General features: G+C 37.6%; 1 protein-coding gene and 1 long non-coding RNA gene across 2 annotated transcripts in view; both read left to right on the forward strand.

Moving 5' to 3' along the window:
- LOC147169334 (uncharacterized) overlaps nucleotides 1-18,195 on the forward strand; it is a 126,793-nt gene extending 108,598 nt beyond the window's left edge. Inside the window, exons 4-6 of the mRNA XM_086082409.1 lie at nucleotides 14,867-15,083; nucleotides 16,555-17,357; nucleotides 17,511-18,195. Coding sequence (XP_085938535.1) covers nucleotides 14,867-15,083; nucleotides 16,555-16,808 — 471 coding nt within the window. The 3' untranslated portion in view covers nucleotides 16,809-17,357; nucleotides 17,511-18,195. The remainder of the gene's footprint in view (nucleotides 1-14,866; nucleotides 15,084-16,554; nucleotides 17,358-17,510) is intronic.
- Nucleotides 3,388-9,143, forward strand: LOC147169336 (uncharacterized). Its single transcript, XR_015095788.1, has 3 exons — nucleotides 3,388-3,876; nucleotides 5,153-5,476; nucleotides 8,598-9,143. It is a non-coding gene; the product is annotated as an uncharacterized LOC147169336 (long non-coding RNA).
- Nucleotides 18,196-18,276: the final 81 nt, after the last annotated feature.

The following is an 18,276-nucleotide window of genomic DNA, read 5'->3' on the forward strand; positions in this document are numbered from 1 at the left end:
TCAAAAATGACCTCTAAAGATATTCGTGTTATGGTCACTAGTGTGTACTGCATACTGTATTTTCCTAAGCAATGGCGGCGAAGAATCAATGCTAGCAGACAAAAAAATGACTATTGGAGCAGGGTGATTAATCAATTAAACCAAATCAATGAGGGTATTATTATACAGAGGGCTTTGTAAAATATGTTATAGTCACTACATAGTAGTTGTGATTTTTTATTTATATTTTTTTTAACATTGAAACAGAATTATAGTGTGTTTCATATACAAATTTAGCTCAATATCGCTGGTGTTAGGCTGAAACCTCGTAAGTCACATTTTGTCAAATTTAACCCCATAAAGCCTGAACCATGAAATATATGAGAAAAAATGCTGTTTTTTGTAAATATTTGTTGATCCTTTTGAACAAACAAAACAATTTTGAAAATCAACTTCCCCATATATATGACTTTTGATACATCCGGTCACAATGCTTTAAATTCGTACATTTATAACTGTCAAAAATATCATAATCAACTGATATATCAAACATATTAGTATTTCAAAAAATCTGAAAGAACGTTACCCACTGTTAATAAGTATAGGTGTCTCTCCTTTCTCAATTGAGGCGATCTTGCAAGGTTGCTGGAAAAGCCATCAGATGGGTGATACTGCCCTCTAAGGGATTATCCATGCACTGCATGTGTCAAATCATATACGTCAGGGTTTTATTGGGGAATAAAATATTATACTCGTGAAATAAAGGGCTCAAAATGTCTTGTATTTAAAATTTTATATCTTCCAATAATCTATACATCAAGGTTAATCCACACGTGTGGGTGTAATTTTTACGAATTATTGATCAATCTAAAGTGTTGCAAATGGCTTGAATGAACTGATCACAGTCCAGTAAAAAAAATAAAAAATACTAAAAGTGATTCATTAGCTTTCAAAATGGTCCTTTCAAACCTGTGTCATTTTGCAGTGTTTTACATGTAGTGATGCAAGATTGTACAGGCTTTGTAATGATAAAAAACACACACACACACACACACATTTTGTACTGTCGCTCGCCACCTCTGATAAGCGTTGCTGACCAGAAAGCGCCACAGCAACTATCAATTGTGTGACAAATCCTTGCTCCATCTTCAAGCCCCCTAACCCCGAGAAAGCGCCTCGTGAAATAGAAAGATTATGCCGACCGGAGATGCTATTGTAGGTGAGAAATGGGGAAATAGGAGTGTTGTGTAGGGGGGGGGGGGGGGGGGGGCCTTGTATCCTAAAGCAATAAGCAGTCCACAGGTGGGGGTTGGCGTCGGCGCAAGATGAGGCGATCGTCTGGACCGCCATGACCCCTCCGAGACCAGGTTTTCTCTGGAGGTCAAGTTTGATATGGAGAGGATAATGGAAAAGCTTGGGGGTCTTTTCATATAAAAACAGATGTGTGGATTGACAGAGACCCAGCGCTCGCATCTATAGAATCTCTTAACTGTGTAGTAATAGCTTGGAAATCTCCAAGATAGGAAATTAAAAACTTTAAGTTTTGCTGTGTTTCCCAAAATAATGCCTAACCTGTCATACAAACCTACTTACAAGCTGTTGTTGATTGGTGGCATCGAGAGTGCGTAAGAGATCTCAGGGAACAGGCTTGTAGCACACAAGAGGAGCTGGCAAGACCAACCAATTGCAAAACAAGACACAATCACTCGTTTTTGTACAGTTGGTGGTGTCAAAGAGTGTGGAATAGATATCAGGAGACAGGCCAGTACACCAGGGGAAGTGGCCCCAACCTAATGTAATGTACCTAGCCTAGCCTAGCGACAAAACTGGAATCAAAACAAAATCTCTCGTTTTTGTATAATCCGACTTACAAACTTTTGTTGGTGTAAAGAGTGTGGAAGAGATACCAGGAGACAGGACAGACGCTGGATCAGTCTGTGATGATTTTTTTTTTTTTTTTTGTATAATTCTTACAACAGCGTATTAGTGCCACATATAAATATATTTTTAGAGGGTGGGGGCAATATTGCGAGAATTTTTTTTGCAAATTTGCCACTTTATAGTGGCAAATTTACGATTTTTTTTCTCGCACAAAAAAGTGTAAAGTGCCAAATTTGCCCGTTTTTTTCCCCGCAATTTGCCTCCACCCTCTAAAAAAAAAAATTATATACAGTGTTCCCTCGCTATAACGTGGTTCACTTTTCGCGGCCTCACTATATTGCAGATTTTTTTGAGGGCGCACTCACACTAGGGGCATTTCTTCCATACTCTACTGAAGCCTAAAACAAATGTTTACAGTAATGTACCTTTTTTTTATTTTTTATGAAGGTTTGAACATTGAGAATGTTTAAACAAGAGAGAAATGTGATAAAAATGTAAATGCCTCGATTAGAAATGTGTATAAACTGTGTGGTGTGGGGTTTTAGAGCCTTAAAACATTCATAATAAATGTAAAACATAAAGCTAACTACTTCGCGGATTTCATTTATTGCGGGTATTTTTTTTAACCTAACCCCAGCAAAAAAATTAGGCAACACTGTATAATATATATATTTATAAAATTGCAAACTTTGCTACTTTATAAAGTGGCAAATTTACGATTTTTGTTCTCGTTTTTTTTCTCGCAATTTGCCCCCACCCTCTAAAAATATATATATTTATATATAATATAAATATTTTTAAAAAGTGGCAAATGTGCCACCTTATAAAGTGAGAACTTTATAAAGTGGCAAATTTGCAAGTTTTTTTCTCGGAATATTACCCCCTCCCCCCCCTTCTGAAAACAAAAATTATATATTTACCTGGCCCTAATACGGCATCGTAGATTCTGAATCCAGTCCAGTGCCACATCAAATCTGCAAATTCGAGTCACAATTCATGACTAAATTTGGCTCAAGTGCCGAATAGAACACTGCTACGTTTGTATAGCAGAGCTCCAATATGCATTCCCAATGTAAGTCAATTAGGTTTTGTCCTCATATTTGGCACGACTTGTCCAGGTAATTTCATGACGAATAGTACAAATTATCCTAATCTGCATTGGGCGATTTTTAATTAGTGGGGTAATAATTTAATAATATTTGAAAAAGATGGAGTTTTCATACTGACCTTTTTTTGTCTACTGTTTCTATAGAACAAAAAAAGGAGAACAATGTCAAATTTTGACAGGCATGATGGCTTTGGATTATGTAATATGTTGCGATCCGCCTGGGTACAAACCGTAGTGCCACATGCTACCCTCCCCTTGGGCTTTACTCCCGATTAAAGGCATGCCAATGACGCATGGCACCTCTTCCCTTTCATGATTGGCTGACAGGCCTTAAGGGGCCATGCGGGGAGGAGGGGGGGGGGGTGTCATGTATGTCCTTCTGGGTCAATTTTATTTCTGACTTCATTTCCTTATGTTTAGTGTGGGATGATCATTGTTATGCTGTTTCACTGTTTTGAGATTTGGACTGGTGCCTTTTTTTTTCTGCAGGAACCTGTGGAAATGTGGTGGTACCATAGACAGTTCTGGGAACTGTTTCAAGCTCACTTTTGAATGCTTTGTAGCACATGTAGAACGGAATGCCATTTTAAAATATTTTCTTTTGTGCATATGTTGGCTCACATAATCGGATTTGATGAAAGAATTGTACTTAGGGTGTTTTTATTGATGTCAAAAAAAATGACAGCAAATTCAGCAGAAACCCACCGAGCTTCTCTTCTCAATATCTTCCCAACGAAAGGTGTCATCGACAATTCCGTCCGGCGCGCGTTCCCCCGGGGGTCCCAGCATCTCGGCTCGGCTCGGCTCGGCTGCCACCCCGGAGCCGAGTTCCCTCCCCGAGGATCGTCGCAAGCAGACAGTCAGACTGTCCGGCCTGCGTTACACGGCTCAGACGCAAGCCTCCTGAGGTTTTTGCGCTCGGTGGAGCTTGCTCTTTTTTTTTCCCCCCACCTTCCCTTTGCGTCATCTCATCTTGTACTCGGCGGTGGTAACATCTCAATGGGGGCAGAGGAGAGAAAAGGTCCCACCTGTATTTTGTTGCAAAACGTTGATTTAATATTTGAGCAAAAATTTTTCATGGAATACAGGATTTTTCAGGCATTTACAAAAGAATAAATGCATGATTTACTAGAGCTGGGTATCAATTCTAAGTTCCTCAATCAATTTTGATTCACAAGAGTCCAGTTTGATAAGATTTTTTAAATTCGATTCATTATCGATTAATTATGGTACGTCAATTCTTCTTAAATGTCAAGGACTTGAGAAAAATTAGGGCGATATTGGCCCATGCAATATGCATATCGCAAAGACATGCAATAAGTTTCATATGGAATTTTATGCTTTTATCTGAATTTGACAGTCAGCCGCTAACTAAAATGTGCACCATTGCATGTGCAATAGTTGAACCAAAAGTAATTACAATTAATTAACCAAGTGTTGAGTTTGCTTATTTTGCTGCATGAAAAAATTAATTATTTCTTTAGATAATAAAAATGTAATTTCTTTAGGTACATGTTAAATATTGCAATAATATCGATATTGCTATATTCAGCAACTATATCACATATCACATTATTTTCCGCTATTGTGCAGTCCTGATAAAAATTCAACAAATATCAAGTTCCAAAGTAAATTTTAACACGTGTTATCACTTGAGTGTTACACAAAAACTGACATCAGCAGGGATGACATGAAAATATTTTCATAATTCTAATTCAATAATTCTGAATTGTCTAAAAGTACAATCAATCAGATCTTTCATAAATGTAAGAAAATACTTTTCAATTCATGTGAACAGTTATTTCAAGAAAACTAAGAATAAAATCGGGCCTTATAAAATTCTATTTCCCTAAGAATTTATGGGAAAAAGAGATATTAAAATAATCGATTCATGGCTTTAGGAATTGATATCGGGCTTGAAAAGGAAAATCAATTTGATATAAATTATTCAAAATTTTAAACCCAATCCTATGATTTTCAATAATAGCAGGGGCGGATAATTTGGGGATTTTACCATTTTCTCCTGGGTCGCCATAAAAATGCCCTTTACCCCCAAATTTGTCCAGCGCTCCAAATACAAGCAGAACCCTCCCACCCCCACACGTTTTTCCACTTTGTCACTCACTGCGAGCAAGTTGTCAGAATGACGCTGTCGTGATTTTTTTCCCCTCCCTTGCTTGATAGATGGTGAATGGTGCTTATACAAGAAGCCACTCCAGCGCCTCCATAAATATGCATGCTGACATTTGGAACAAAGCCACTCGTCCTCTCTTTCCTGATGAGCTGCGCCGGCGTACTATAACATATTGCCATACTGTCCCACCTTGTGTTTCATAGCCAATCTCTCTGTTCATCAACTTGGCAGATAACCTCTAGACGCTGACAGATGACGCGCATGCAAAGCCCTGGCGAGCGTTATTTCCCAAAATGGATGCTAATACAAGTAATTAATGGGCTGTGTGGTGTCTGCTCGGATGAAGACGACGGCGTTCTCCAGACAGTTTGGAGGTGAAGGCCGTTATGTTTCTCTATTGATCACCGGCCGGTCGGAGGTGGGGACATGTTCTCACATTCATAGACCGCCGCGTGGAGAAGAATGCCGGCGAAGATCTCGAGCACTTTTCTTTGTCCCAACATTGCGTTAAAGGTGAATTTTTAATATGGCTCTTGTACTGGATCTCATTAAATGGCAAGTGTGTTTAGCAGACAGTGTGCAAAGCTATTAGAATACATCAGCATAACGGCAGGAGTGCAATAAAGTCCTGAAGGATTTCATGACAAAAGTTGGCTAAAGTGCCGAATAGAACCAGCACACACATTTATATCATAGCTACAATGTGTATCGAGTATCATGTAAATGCCAGGAAAACTCTCATGATGGATTTGAGCTAATGCGCCAAATAGAATTTCATCACAGATTTGTATGGTATGTAAACATGTGTACTATTAAAGAGATACTTGACCCATTTTCACCAGTAAAAAATTAATATTTTGTCCAGAATGTATTTGATAACTTCATTATTTTTCTTGTACAATTAATACATAAAAAAAAAAAAAATCCACTTGCTGTCAACTGAAGATGACATCACCTGTGTGCTGAGGAAGTAGGTAACGACCAATCATAGCTCACCTGTTTTCTGGGTTTGGTCAGCAAACTGAGCCATGATTGGTCGTCCGTTACCTACTTCCTCAGCACAGGTGATGTCGTATCCAGTCGACAGCACGTGGCAAAATTAATTTTTAAAATGTTTAATTGTACATAAAAAAATAATGAAGTTATCAAATTCATTCTGGACAAAATGTTAACTTTTTTTTACTGCTGAAAACATCTCAATGAGTCAAGTATCCCTTTAATATACTTCACGTAAATGCCAGCAAAACCCTATATTCCAGTCCTGGCAACTTTTAGATAAAGCGCAGAATAGAACCTGGTCACACATTTATATAGCGTAGCTACATATGTATTCCTCCTCGACAACATATAAATGACATAAAAAAAAAAAAAATCCCCAAACTGATTTTATGACAAACTTTCAATCAATTAAATGACAAGTAACCAATTATCAAATTCATCAATAATTATTTTTGATAAGCAATTTAGATACTTTTTTTAATTTAAAATTGTCCAAATGCTCGAAATTTCAGCTTCTCAACACTAAATAAATATTCAATTTGTGAAGTCCACCATGAAAGCCAACTAATTATCTTTGTGTTTAATCAAAGTTCAAATATTTAATTTTACTTTATGACAATTATCGACATTTTTGTCTATTTTCTGACATGCTCCAGACCAAACCAGTAAAGCTGAATCATCATTTTTATATGCGATATCGTGTCCTGTTTTTTTAATTAAAAGATGGGCGTTTAAACCTGTTTTTTAAATCCGATTCATTGATTGACAAAATAATTGACAGATTAATCTATTATCATAATAATCATTTGTTTTCAGCCATAATTATTTTGTTTTTGTACTATAAATAACCTAAAACGAAAATGGAATCCGAATTCCACAACTTGAGCCACGCCAAATTGAAATTTTGTGACAAAGTGCCGAATAGAACCCCCTGCACACATTTGCATAGCATAGCTGCAACACTTCATCGTACTGCAGGCTACATCATGCAAATGCCAGGAAAACTGGCAAAATGACCAAAAGAGAACCCGGCAACCGCGTTTTCATCCTTTGTCACTCTTCCACCAAGTCATCAGACTCCATCGTATTTTGTATTTATTTTTTCCCTGATAGACGCTACAGAAATTCTCTCTCCTGTTTTTTTTTTCTTCTTTGTGTCCAAACATCGCACTCGAAAGCAATAACTCGCCGAGAGACAGTCGGGAGCAGCTCTTTTCAAATCCCACACACATGCGTATCTCTCCTCCATCTTTTCACCACAAGTAGAACTGTGACTCAACAGCCGGGATACAGTAGAGCAATCTTCCTTCGCCAGACCCTCTTGAATATTCATGGCTATCAAAAGAAGCCTGGACACATCCGTCTTACATCCAACCATGCTGATATACTGTAAAAGCAAGTGCATTTGGGGAAGAAAAAAGGGGCCTGTAACCACTATAAGTGACAACATTTGGACAAAGCGCTGAATAGAACCTTCCACATGTGTGCATGGGGTATCTTGATGCATGGGTTGCAATATGATTAGTTACATTCCTCGTAAGGAATTTGTCAAATTTTTGGCTATTTGCTTTTTTATTAATATTGATATCAAATATAAAGCGTATGAAAAAAATCTGAGTGAGCTGAATTTACCAAACATGTTGAAGTTCAAAGTTATAATTGTGATTATATGTGGGGGGAAAAAAATTATAGCACACATGTGTAAAAATGTCCAAATTATGGCCCATTGACTCCCATTATAAATCATCATTTGTCATGTTTTTCGATGCACTGTACACCAGATGTGTTATAGTGCATTTTCCGCGATTACCCAATGTATCCCTTCACTGGGGCATCAAATAAACGTAGAGAAGAAAAAAAAAGACTTAAGTCATATATATATATATATATATATATATATATATACAGATGATAGTTAGTTGTGCTCGTAGGACAATATTGCTTTTATTGTCCATAGAGGGCATCAAAACTAAACAAATAAATAAAAACTATATATGTATGGATAGGTCTGATGCCAGTGAACATTTTGATTGGTCGCAAGTAAAAAAAAATATTCAGAAATGACTTAGATATCACACTTCCAACAGTCAGCCAAATTTTGGCTCATTTTACTTATGTGTCGTAAAAACTATTTTACGTTACGGGGGTTTTAAAGCGGAACGATGAGTTCGATTCCCGTGTCACACCAAATCAGGACACGTGAGTCCAGATCTCATGACAAAATTGGACTCAAGTGCCTAATAGAACTCCGCCACGCACGTTAGCTGGAATACAATACAGCAATCTTCCCTCGCTAGCCCCTCTTGAATATTCAGTGCTGTCAAAGGACCCATCCGTCTTCCATCCATCCACGCTGGTATAAAATCAAGTGCCTTCATGGCGGGGGAGGGGCGGAGGGGATATATGGAAGTAATAGAACATCTTAAAATGGTGGGAGAGTGGTGGGCACGCTGGTGGGGGTATGTTTTACACTAATTCCCTCATCCCTTTTCACAGGAGTGCCATGTTACAAGAGAATTCCTAAGGCGAGCCAATGGCCTGATAAATCTGCCCGAGCGCCGCTCTCTCTCAATTTGTCTCTGCGGAATGTCAGCTGGCCAGCATCCAGATGGCGGAGAAGCTCTTTCTTTACAATGCGCCAATCTAGTAGAAGAAATCCGGAGCGATAGATAGATGGATAGATGGAGAGATAGATTATAGAATTAAAAAAACACTGTTAAGAATCTGAAGAATCTGCTTGCACATTGATCAAATTTACCAAATTCGCATTAAACCATGCTCATAGGTCTAGTCTACTTTTACCAAATCGCGCGGCGTGGTCTGCCAAATTCCCAAACACGGTAAACTAGACTTGCCCCAGCAGGAAAATGAAGATGCACCACACTGTAAAAAAATAAATAAATCGTTAAAACAAACGGTAATTTTCCGGCAGAAAATACTGTGAAATAACAGAAAAATCTTCTCGTAAAAACAGATTTTTTCCATAATTAAAGTAGAGTTTTTAACTGTAATTTTAACAAGATTGTATGTAATATAACAGCATATGACCAAAAATAATGTGATTAATCTTTCAAAACATGGCCAATAACAGAGAAAGTTAATTTTCTGACACCCCAGCAGCTGGAAAATTACAGTTTAAAAAAATTATTTTTATTTTTATTTTATTTTAAAGTGTACATCTCATTAGATGTTCTTTCAAAATAAATGTTAATACAGTAAAATGAATGCTACCATCTATTCACAAAGATATTATGTTAAAATTACGAGTTTTTTACTGCTAATTTCTCAGTAAATATCTTCTTTTTTTTTCATTTTTTATAGGATTTTAAAGTTGAATTTTACATTTTATTCTAATAAATAACAGACAAATATTTGAAATATTTAAAATTACGATACATTTTGTGAACGTATTTTAACAATCAATGTATGTATTTCTAATGGAGTTTTTTTGTTGTAAAAGAACACAAATATTGTGTGTTTTTACAGTAACAGTGATTTCATGTTATTTAACATTACAAATTTGTATTTAAAATCAGAGTTTATTTTTTGTAAATTAAAGTGAGATTTTTAAAATACAGGGGGAAAAAAATTAAAAGTAAAATTCTGTTATATTACGGTTTTTGTTTTTGCAGTGACAGTTTACACCGTGCGCTCTACGAATTTACAGCCCATCCAATTAATTTTTTTTATACTGTGTGAGGAAGTTTGTTTTATACAATACGCTGGTGCCAGCCAACCCCAAAAACTAACAAAGTGTTATTCAATAAGGAAAATAGTGTTACACAACATCATTAATTGAAATAGAATGTTAATAATTACAATTCGATTTGGTCACCATGGGAACAAGGTAACAGAGTCATGTCGACACAAACAAAGAAGAGTTCCACAACTACTGTAAGCGACTTAATAAACCACTTTTTATTTGTCTCGACTAGAGTTATGTTTCGTCTGAATCTTAAGACTTGATATATTTACTTATTTACTTCCTTGCGCATATGTGACTTACTCCCACTTCTGATATATACTGCAGGCCTATATAAATCCCCGTCATCCGGGTGTCCCTACACGGCCTCGGGAGGCCCACGTCCAGTTCCCGAGCAGGACCATGCTGACAGAATGTACCCACAAAAAAAAACAAAAAAAAAAACGAGGAAGCCACGATGCGACGCACAGATGCCATGCCAGAATCGTCTTGGAGCGCGGCGTGAAACACAAAATGGTCGTGTTTGGTGTCGCTCCCACATAGCTCGGTCCAGGTGGCGGAATGGCAGAGTGGGAGAACAGACCATGTTTGTGTGAAGATGCAACAACTCTCTCTCTCTCTCTATCTCTCTGCCTCTCGCAGCCCCCTCCCTCCCTCCCTCCTCCTCCTCCTTCTTCTTCTTCTTCCGATCTCTGGTCAAACAGTCTTTGTTCTGTATTTAAAGGTTGGAGGCTAGCAGACAACTAGTTGCCTTCCTACACCAAACGCTGCTGGTCGAATGGCAACGTTCCTAATGTACATCATGTAAATGCCAAGAAGCATTCTATTTTCTAGTGACAAAAAGTGTCGAATAGAACTCCTCACATGTTTGTATAGAGTTGCTACTGGTGATGTGCATGTACATTGTAAACGGAAACGATTGCATTCGGTGGCATTATGATTCAATTGGATTCAATTCCATATTTTTTTTTTGGGGGGGGGGTCAATTTTACTATATAACGGACTTGTCAGAACTGTAAATATATTAGGGTTGCAACTTGCGCATCTGTCTAGTAAAAGGCGATTCGATACATATCCCGATACATGGGGTGTGATACGATTCAAGGACGGTACATTTCAAAGTGGAACGATTTGATTTAATTCAATGCCCTCACATCGTTTAAATCAAAACCGATTTTCCGATTTGTATTCCTAATTTTCATCATGTCAATAACTCTATGATCAAGAATTCATGTACAAATTTGGCTAAAGTGCCAAAAAAGAGCCACTCACATGTTTGTATATCATAGCTACTGGTGATTCGATCCGTATCACGATTCATAGGTCGATTCGATACCGATTAATTCCGATACAAATCTCTAAATTGATTATTGCAATTTTTTTAAAACTCAAATTTAGAAAATACTAATCTGTAAACTTCTATATGTACACTGTAAGATTTTAATGAAAATGTATTTATTTATCTGAAAATTCAGGCTTATAACTGAGCCCACTGCATTTAGCAAACAGGTTGCAGTCTGTTTCATGTTTAAACAGCACTGAAATAAAATATTAAGGCTTCATGTTACATTAATAGAACATTCTTCCATGCTTAAAGTGTGAACCCTAACCCTAAGATGTTTTGTTGAATATTTCCATTAAAATTTTATGTTTAAAAATTGATTCGGCCGCATATAGAATCAATTTTTTTTTAACACCCCTAATAGCTACGCATACAAAATGCAGTACATGTATTCCTCCTGTATCTATGACATAGATAGATGAAGAAAGATATACTGTATTTAAAATGGATATATTTTCTTCAAGAAATTAATTGCCTGCAGCACCCCTGATGATATCTCTGGTTGGACTTACAACTTTTAACTAAGACCCATCCAATTAATCGGAGGATATTAGCTCTTTTAAAATTGCCCCCAAAAAATTGCCCATTTTTGCATAATTGTATTTATTTATTGCAAATTAACATGACAAAGATCAAAAAATTTCAGACGATTTTTGCCCCAAAAAATCATTTTCTCTTCTAGTATAATCATTCCTTTCAGTGTGGCCTACTTACTTTGGCAGATAACGTTAGTGTCGCTTGATCATAATAAAACACTCCTGTGTAATTACTTTTTTGAAACTATCCAATGCTGCGGGCAGTTCTTTGTCCCGCAGCGACCCGACAACAAACAGAGAGGCGGCCACGCAAAAGCGCCGAAGGGGTTCATGTTACTGCGTGACAGTTGGCACGGGTGTCAAACGAACGCCTTTGCCAAGTTGCGCTGCCAGGAGCTCAGCGTGGCCGCTTTTAATATTTCAATTGCCTCTCGTACCGCCGCCCCCACCGATACCTTGTGTTCCTGTCCGCAAACCAACCAGATTATGACAGCGGGCCCGCCTCGCCGCTTATCTGACGGTCGCCTAGCGACAGATCCCTGACCTGGCTTTGACCTCCGCCGGATAAGGTCAGCACCTGAAGGCGCTCCCATTGGAGGGCTGCCTGGGAGGGGGTGGGGCTTGGGGGAGCAATGGGGGGGGACAGAGGCTCTCTTCTGCATGCGCTCTCCTGCAGCCTGATGATAATAATGATGATTAACTCATTCACTGCCATTGACGGCTATAGACGTCAAAAATTCATTTGAACTATTTCTATTAGTTTAACATTTTTTTCCACTTTTGTTAACAAGAGTGTGAGAATCTAGATTTTTTTTTATTGTACATTTAGAACAGATTAATCGTGAGTTAACTAGTGAAGTCATGCGATTAATTACAATTTTAAAAATGTAATCGCCTGACGCCCCTAATTTTTTGCGCGTCAGGCGGTTAAAATTTTCAATTGTAATTAATCACATCACTTCAATAATTAACTCACGATTAATCACAAATGTTATATCTGTTCTAAATGTACAATAAACTTCTTTTTTTTTTGGTTTTCGTACTCTTATTAACAAAAGTGGGAAAAGTGTAAAATTTATAGAAATAGTTCAAATGAATTTTTGACGTCTGTAGTCGTCAATGGCAGTGAATGAGTTAAAAAATAATAATTCCCGGCCCTCCTTGAAAGCCTTCTTTATATACAGCAGTGTTAATTCAACACCTCAGAGTTAAATGTAACACTTTTTTCACCAGTGTTGCAAATGCATTACTGTAACTTAGTTACTTTTTACAATAACTAATACTCTTAACGCATTACTTTTTTAAATACAGTAACTAAGTTACAGTTACAATATGGTGCATTAGTCCGTTATTTGATGAATTATTTAATTTAATTGTGTGACACTCGTGAGGATAAGCGGTTCAGAATCAAATAATGAATAGATGGCTGCCGTCTACTGCACTACTTCCTGTTTACAATGGATTGCCGCTGCCGTGCTAACGAAGAAGAGGCATTGTGGGGCGAGTATCGGATTGGGCGTTCATGGAGAGTCAAGGCGATCGCAAGACGAGCTTTTCGACGTGGAAATACGCTTATTACTTTACTTTAGTTGAGCATAAAGGAACAGTGTATGTTCTTTTTTTTTAAGTAACTAAAGAGTTAATTTGAATAGTAACGCATTACTTTTTTTGTTTAAGTAATCATCAGAGTAATTGAGTTATTTTCAAAATTAAGTAACTAGTAACTAGCGAGTTACTATTTTTTTTGTAACAAGCACAACACACTAAGCTGGAGTTAAAAACTGATGGTAGTTGAAATGTAACACTTGTCAACACTGGTTAGTGTTGATTTTACACTAATGTTAAGGCTGTGAATTGCCTAGTAGCTGGCGATTCGATCCTTATCACGATTCATAGGTTACGATTCGATTCGATACTGATTCAGCCCGATACAAATCCATAAATTGATTATTGCGATTTTTTAAAACTCAAATTCAGGAAATGCTAATCAGTAAACTTGTACACGTATTTAACTGTATTTAACAAACAATCTGTTGCAATCTGTTTGAACAGCATTGAAATAAAAATATTAAGGCATAATGTCCATTCATAAAAAATTCTTCCATGTTTAACCTGTGAACCCTACACCTAAGTAAGACGTTTTGTTGTATATTCCCATTAAAAAAAATTATGTTTAAACATCGATTTGGCCGCATATCGAATCGATTCGAGAATTGCGCGCTGTAATATCGCGATATATTGCCGAATCGATTTTTTTAACACCCCTACTAATGTGTAGTATTAAAAATGTTACACCAGCTGGTGTAGTATTTTTAACACTCAGAACAAGTTGCTTTTATTAACACTAAAAATGTTAATATTAACAAATGAATGTGTTAAATCAACACGGCTAGAGTTGAAAATGCCGAATTTTAAACTCGGCGGTTCTTGACTTGTCTCTTTTGTGATTGACTACCCCAGTCTCCCGTCTCTTAACGTTTTGTATGATATTGTTGCGGGGGGTTAAGATTTGCGTGTGCGTGACTAAGGGCCCGAAGTCGCCTCCGGGGATAACTCCCGTTCGTGGACCGAGCAGGAAACGGTAACAATGTGTTAGCATTAAGCTAGCAATTTGTTAGCATTAAGCTAGCAGACTTTCGGCAGACCAAGTAGTATGGTTCTGTTGAATATTTTTCTCTTTAAATAAAAAAAATGTTGACTTTTCTTTTATATGTCAGTTTTACCGTAGATTTCAACGGAGTGACAAAAACATAGCTTGTAGTATTTGGCTAAAATTTTAGCAATGTCTATAAACGGCCACTAGGTGACAGTATTTCTCTTTTTCCCCTTCCCATGTCCTGTCTATAAGGGAGTTTCATTTTGCCATGTTTTTTTTTTCTTCTCTCGTACACATATTGAAGGTAGAACCCGCAACATTTTGGTGAGTGGCCTCAATGCAAGCGTCCCCTATCACACCCTTGGAAACATTCACAATGGCGCAACCTATTTGTTTGTTATCCACCATAAACCAGGAAGTAGTCTGCTTAGCAACAAACAGAAAGGCAAACAAATACAGTTTAGCCTTGGCAGATCTGCCTTGAGGCTTTTAGATAAATGACTTAACTGCATAACATTACATTACTGCATGTATGATATATGTCCTTGTCTACAAGCTTTAAAATAACTTTTTATCCTCGTGTCACAGGACCTTCACTTCCCTCCAGGGCCTTTCACAAGACCTCTGGCCCAGTTCACCCGGGGCAACCTAGGCTCCTCCTCTGTGTGTGTGTTGAGGAGAGAAGCAGTTGAAGGTCAAAGGGCAGAAAGTTGGCCACCTGCCTCTGTCACACTTGTGTCCTCGAGGAGGTGGGAGGAGGTGGCTTGCACAAACTTGACTGTGGGAGTGAGCAAGGTTCTCTCTGGTAAGACTTGATCGGCAGGGTCCAATGGGAAGCGTGTATCTCCATTTGAAATATGTACATAAAAAATAAATTCTCAATAAAATAAATTGAAGCACATTTTTGAATTGTATTACATTTAATTGTACAATAAAAACAAATACAATTTTGTAAATTTTATTGCATTAAATTATTACAATTTTGGGGACTATAAGTCACACTTTTTCTTTTCTTTTTTTTTTTGATAGTTTGGTCCTGCCAAAATAAGAACTCAGACTAGACCCAAAATCCACGTTCCTTAATCGTGTTGACTTTCTTTTGGTAGATGGCAAATACTTTTTGTATTACCGCCTGTGGAAAGAAAGTAGAGTAATGTTAATGAATAGTATTTGCCGCTTATATCTGGGTTTTTTTTCTTCTTCATGATGCTTCTTTTTTTTTGGCTTGTGTAGTAATGTAGTATACAGTATACAAAAATAAAATAAAAATACAGTATATTTAATTCAATCTACAAAATATAAGAAAAATATTATTAATTAATGCAATTATTAACATCATTCTTCTGAAAAAATTAATATTTTTAAATGCAAATAAATCAAAGTTTTGAATTTAAATACATTTGATTGAAATTTATTAAAAGTCATTTAAAATATTAATTGTAAGTTATATTTTAATTTATTTTAAAAATGCTATTTTAATTTTGAAACTTCAATTACAAATTATTAAGTTTTGAATGTTACTTAGTTTTAATAATAGGGAGATTAAATTGAATGTAATTTTTAAATTAAATTAATGTACTTATAAAATAAAATAAATCTAATTTTGAAATAAAATTTAGAATCATTGTAAAATTGAATGCAATGAAAATGTATTAATTCAAAAATGATTTTTTTTCACCCCATAGGATTCAGTTATTTATCATTTTTTTGTTATTGTTGCTTCTGATGTTATTTATTGTTCGTATGGTTCCTTGCATTCCCTGAAGTGTGTATAAATCAGTTACAAGATGATCTTTTTTTTTTAAAGTCACAAGAACAGTCCGATCCTACTAAAGGGATACTTTGGAAAGTGAGTTTTAAGTTTGCATGTTTTGGAAGTGTTTGGGAGGCTGAAACTATATAAAGTAAAATCAATGGGCTGTCTAGTCTGTCACAGATTTTCACCTAGCAGGTGGATCCAAAAATTATTTCCAGCCATAAATGGGGGTTTACTGTACCCCAAATACATATACAGTACAGTACGAGTCGTTATTACTATGACGCCATTGTGAACGTCAGCACAAACGTTCCATTATATACAGCAGGCCCGCTGAGCTCTCCCTAAAAAAAGTATTTTTAAAGAGCAAGTAACAAGGTAAAGTGAGCGCGGGAGGCAAACATAAATCACACGGCTACAATAAGTGGTGTCACAAAGATGGCCAGCAATTATCCCATCTCATTTTCTCATCAGAGTGGTCTGTTTTTTTTTTCTTTTTCTGTTTTTTTTTCTTTCACAGCTCAGGTTGTAACCCCCGCCCACAAGTCTGATCGCCGTTGGACTCCTCCAGGCCGCCTCCTCCTCGGCCCGCGGCGTTCATTCACACCTCGGCCTTCTTCTGAATGCCTCCATCCATCTTCCCCTGCTTCCTTGCGTCCCGCCACGCCGCCATGCCTCAGCCTCACACCCTGCCTCCCCCGCCCCGGCGCAGGAGGCTCGTTACCGTGGCAATTAGTGGGAAAAACTCAAATTAACCCTCTTGGCCGGCAGTAGGTGACAAAGACACGTTGGATTTTCTGCTAATTGGGAAACAGAACAACATGATTAAACGGGGGCTGAGCAGGATGTGATGGGACAGGTTATTTCACAATCTGTACTGGCATGGAATTCAAGAGTAAAAATAAGTTAACCACAGTAGTGTTTTACAGCATATGCTAGGGGTCTAAAAATCTTTTTTTTTCATCAATCTGCATGCAATCTCTTACAAACATTGCTATGATCACCAAATAGGTCACACAAAAAGAGAGGCGTTTATTACCACTTTTCATTTTCATCCTCTTAAGTTGTCTCCCACGTGTCAATCACAGCCATGTCAGCAGTTTGCGGGTGCACTGATAGTCGCCATGGCAACGCTGACACGACCTTGCTCGGGGGGACACACCTAAAGGTCATTCGTCACGACTCCGGGGATATGTAACCACTGACAGCTCTCAGATTTCTCAGCTGGAAGACAAACACGGGCTAATGAGGAAAAGATGGCGCGGTACGGCGCGCATGAATAAGACGCGGTGAATGCCAGCCTCCATTTCACGTAGACGCAAGGTCAGTCGAAAGCTCTCAAGAAGGGAGGTTCAGAAGTCGGGAGGGAAACTGCGCGGGGGAAAATGTGCCTTGTTGAATGCACAAGTTGAAAGGAGACGTAATAACAAATAACGTATGCTAAAGGTATGCTGTATTTACTTTGCTTTGTTCAAGAGGAGACTGAGGGCAGCCAGAAAACAAACTGAAATACATCAACGCACCTGGAGACTGTGGAGCATAATTCTGCAAAAAGTATGTCATTGAACACACAACAAACAAACAGGAGAAATGAACAGAAACAGTCGAGGACAACTAATGTCTCTTGTATTCAAATTTGAGTCAAAATGAGACTGAGGGCATCGCTACAGCAAAGTGGAGACTGCGTAAGGTAATAGTGCAATAGCAAGAGTGCGTTATTGACTCCATGCATCAGATATCTCCTAACAAACGATAACAATGGAAGATAACAAGTGTTTTCTGTATTTACTTTAAAGGGGACACATTTTATCCCAGTGGAGACTAAGGGCAGTGCTGCAGAAAAGTGGAGACTGGATCATAATACTGCAAAATGTTCAACATTGAACGTGCCAGTCAAAAGGAGACATACAAACAACAGCATAGAATAAAGTAAGCCAATTTTATTCAAGAGGAGACTGAGGGCAACGCTGCAGCAAAAAGGACACTGGCAAAAAAAATACTACAGTAACACAACTCAACCTAATTGAATGCATCAGTCAGGAGAAACGCATAACAACAGAGGATAACTCGCCTCTCCTGCATTCAAATCTGACTCAAATGGAGACTGAGGGCATCACTACAGCAAAGTAGAGACTAAGGAACATAATAATGCAGTAACAAAACTTATTGAATACATCACTCTTCACTCAGATGAGGGTCTACTGTAGATTAATTTTGCTCATCAGGAGACTAAGTGCAATCA

This window comes from Leptonotus elevatus, chromosome 8, assembly GCF_054856555.1.
Source record: "Leptonotus elevatus isolate MCC_2025b chromosome 8, RoL_Lele_1.0, whole genome shotgun sequence".
Taxonomy (NCBI): Eukaryota; Metazoa; Chordata; class Actinopteri; order Syngnathiformes; family Syngnathidae; genus Leptonotus; species Leptonotus elevatus.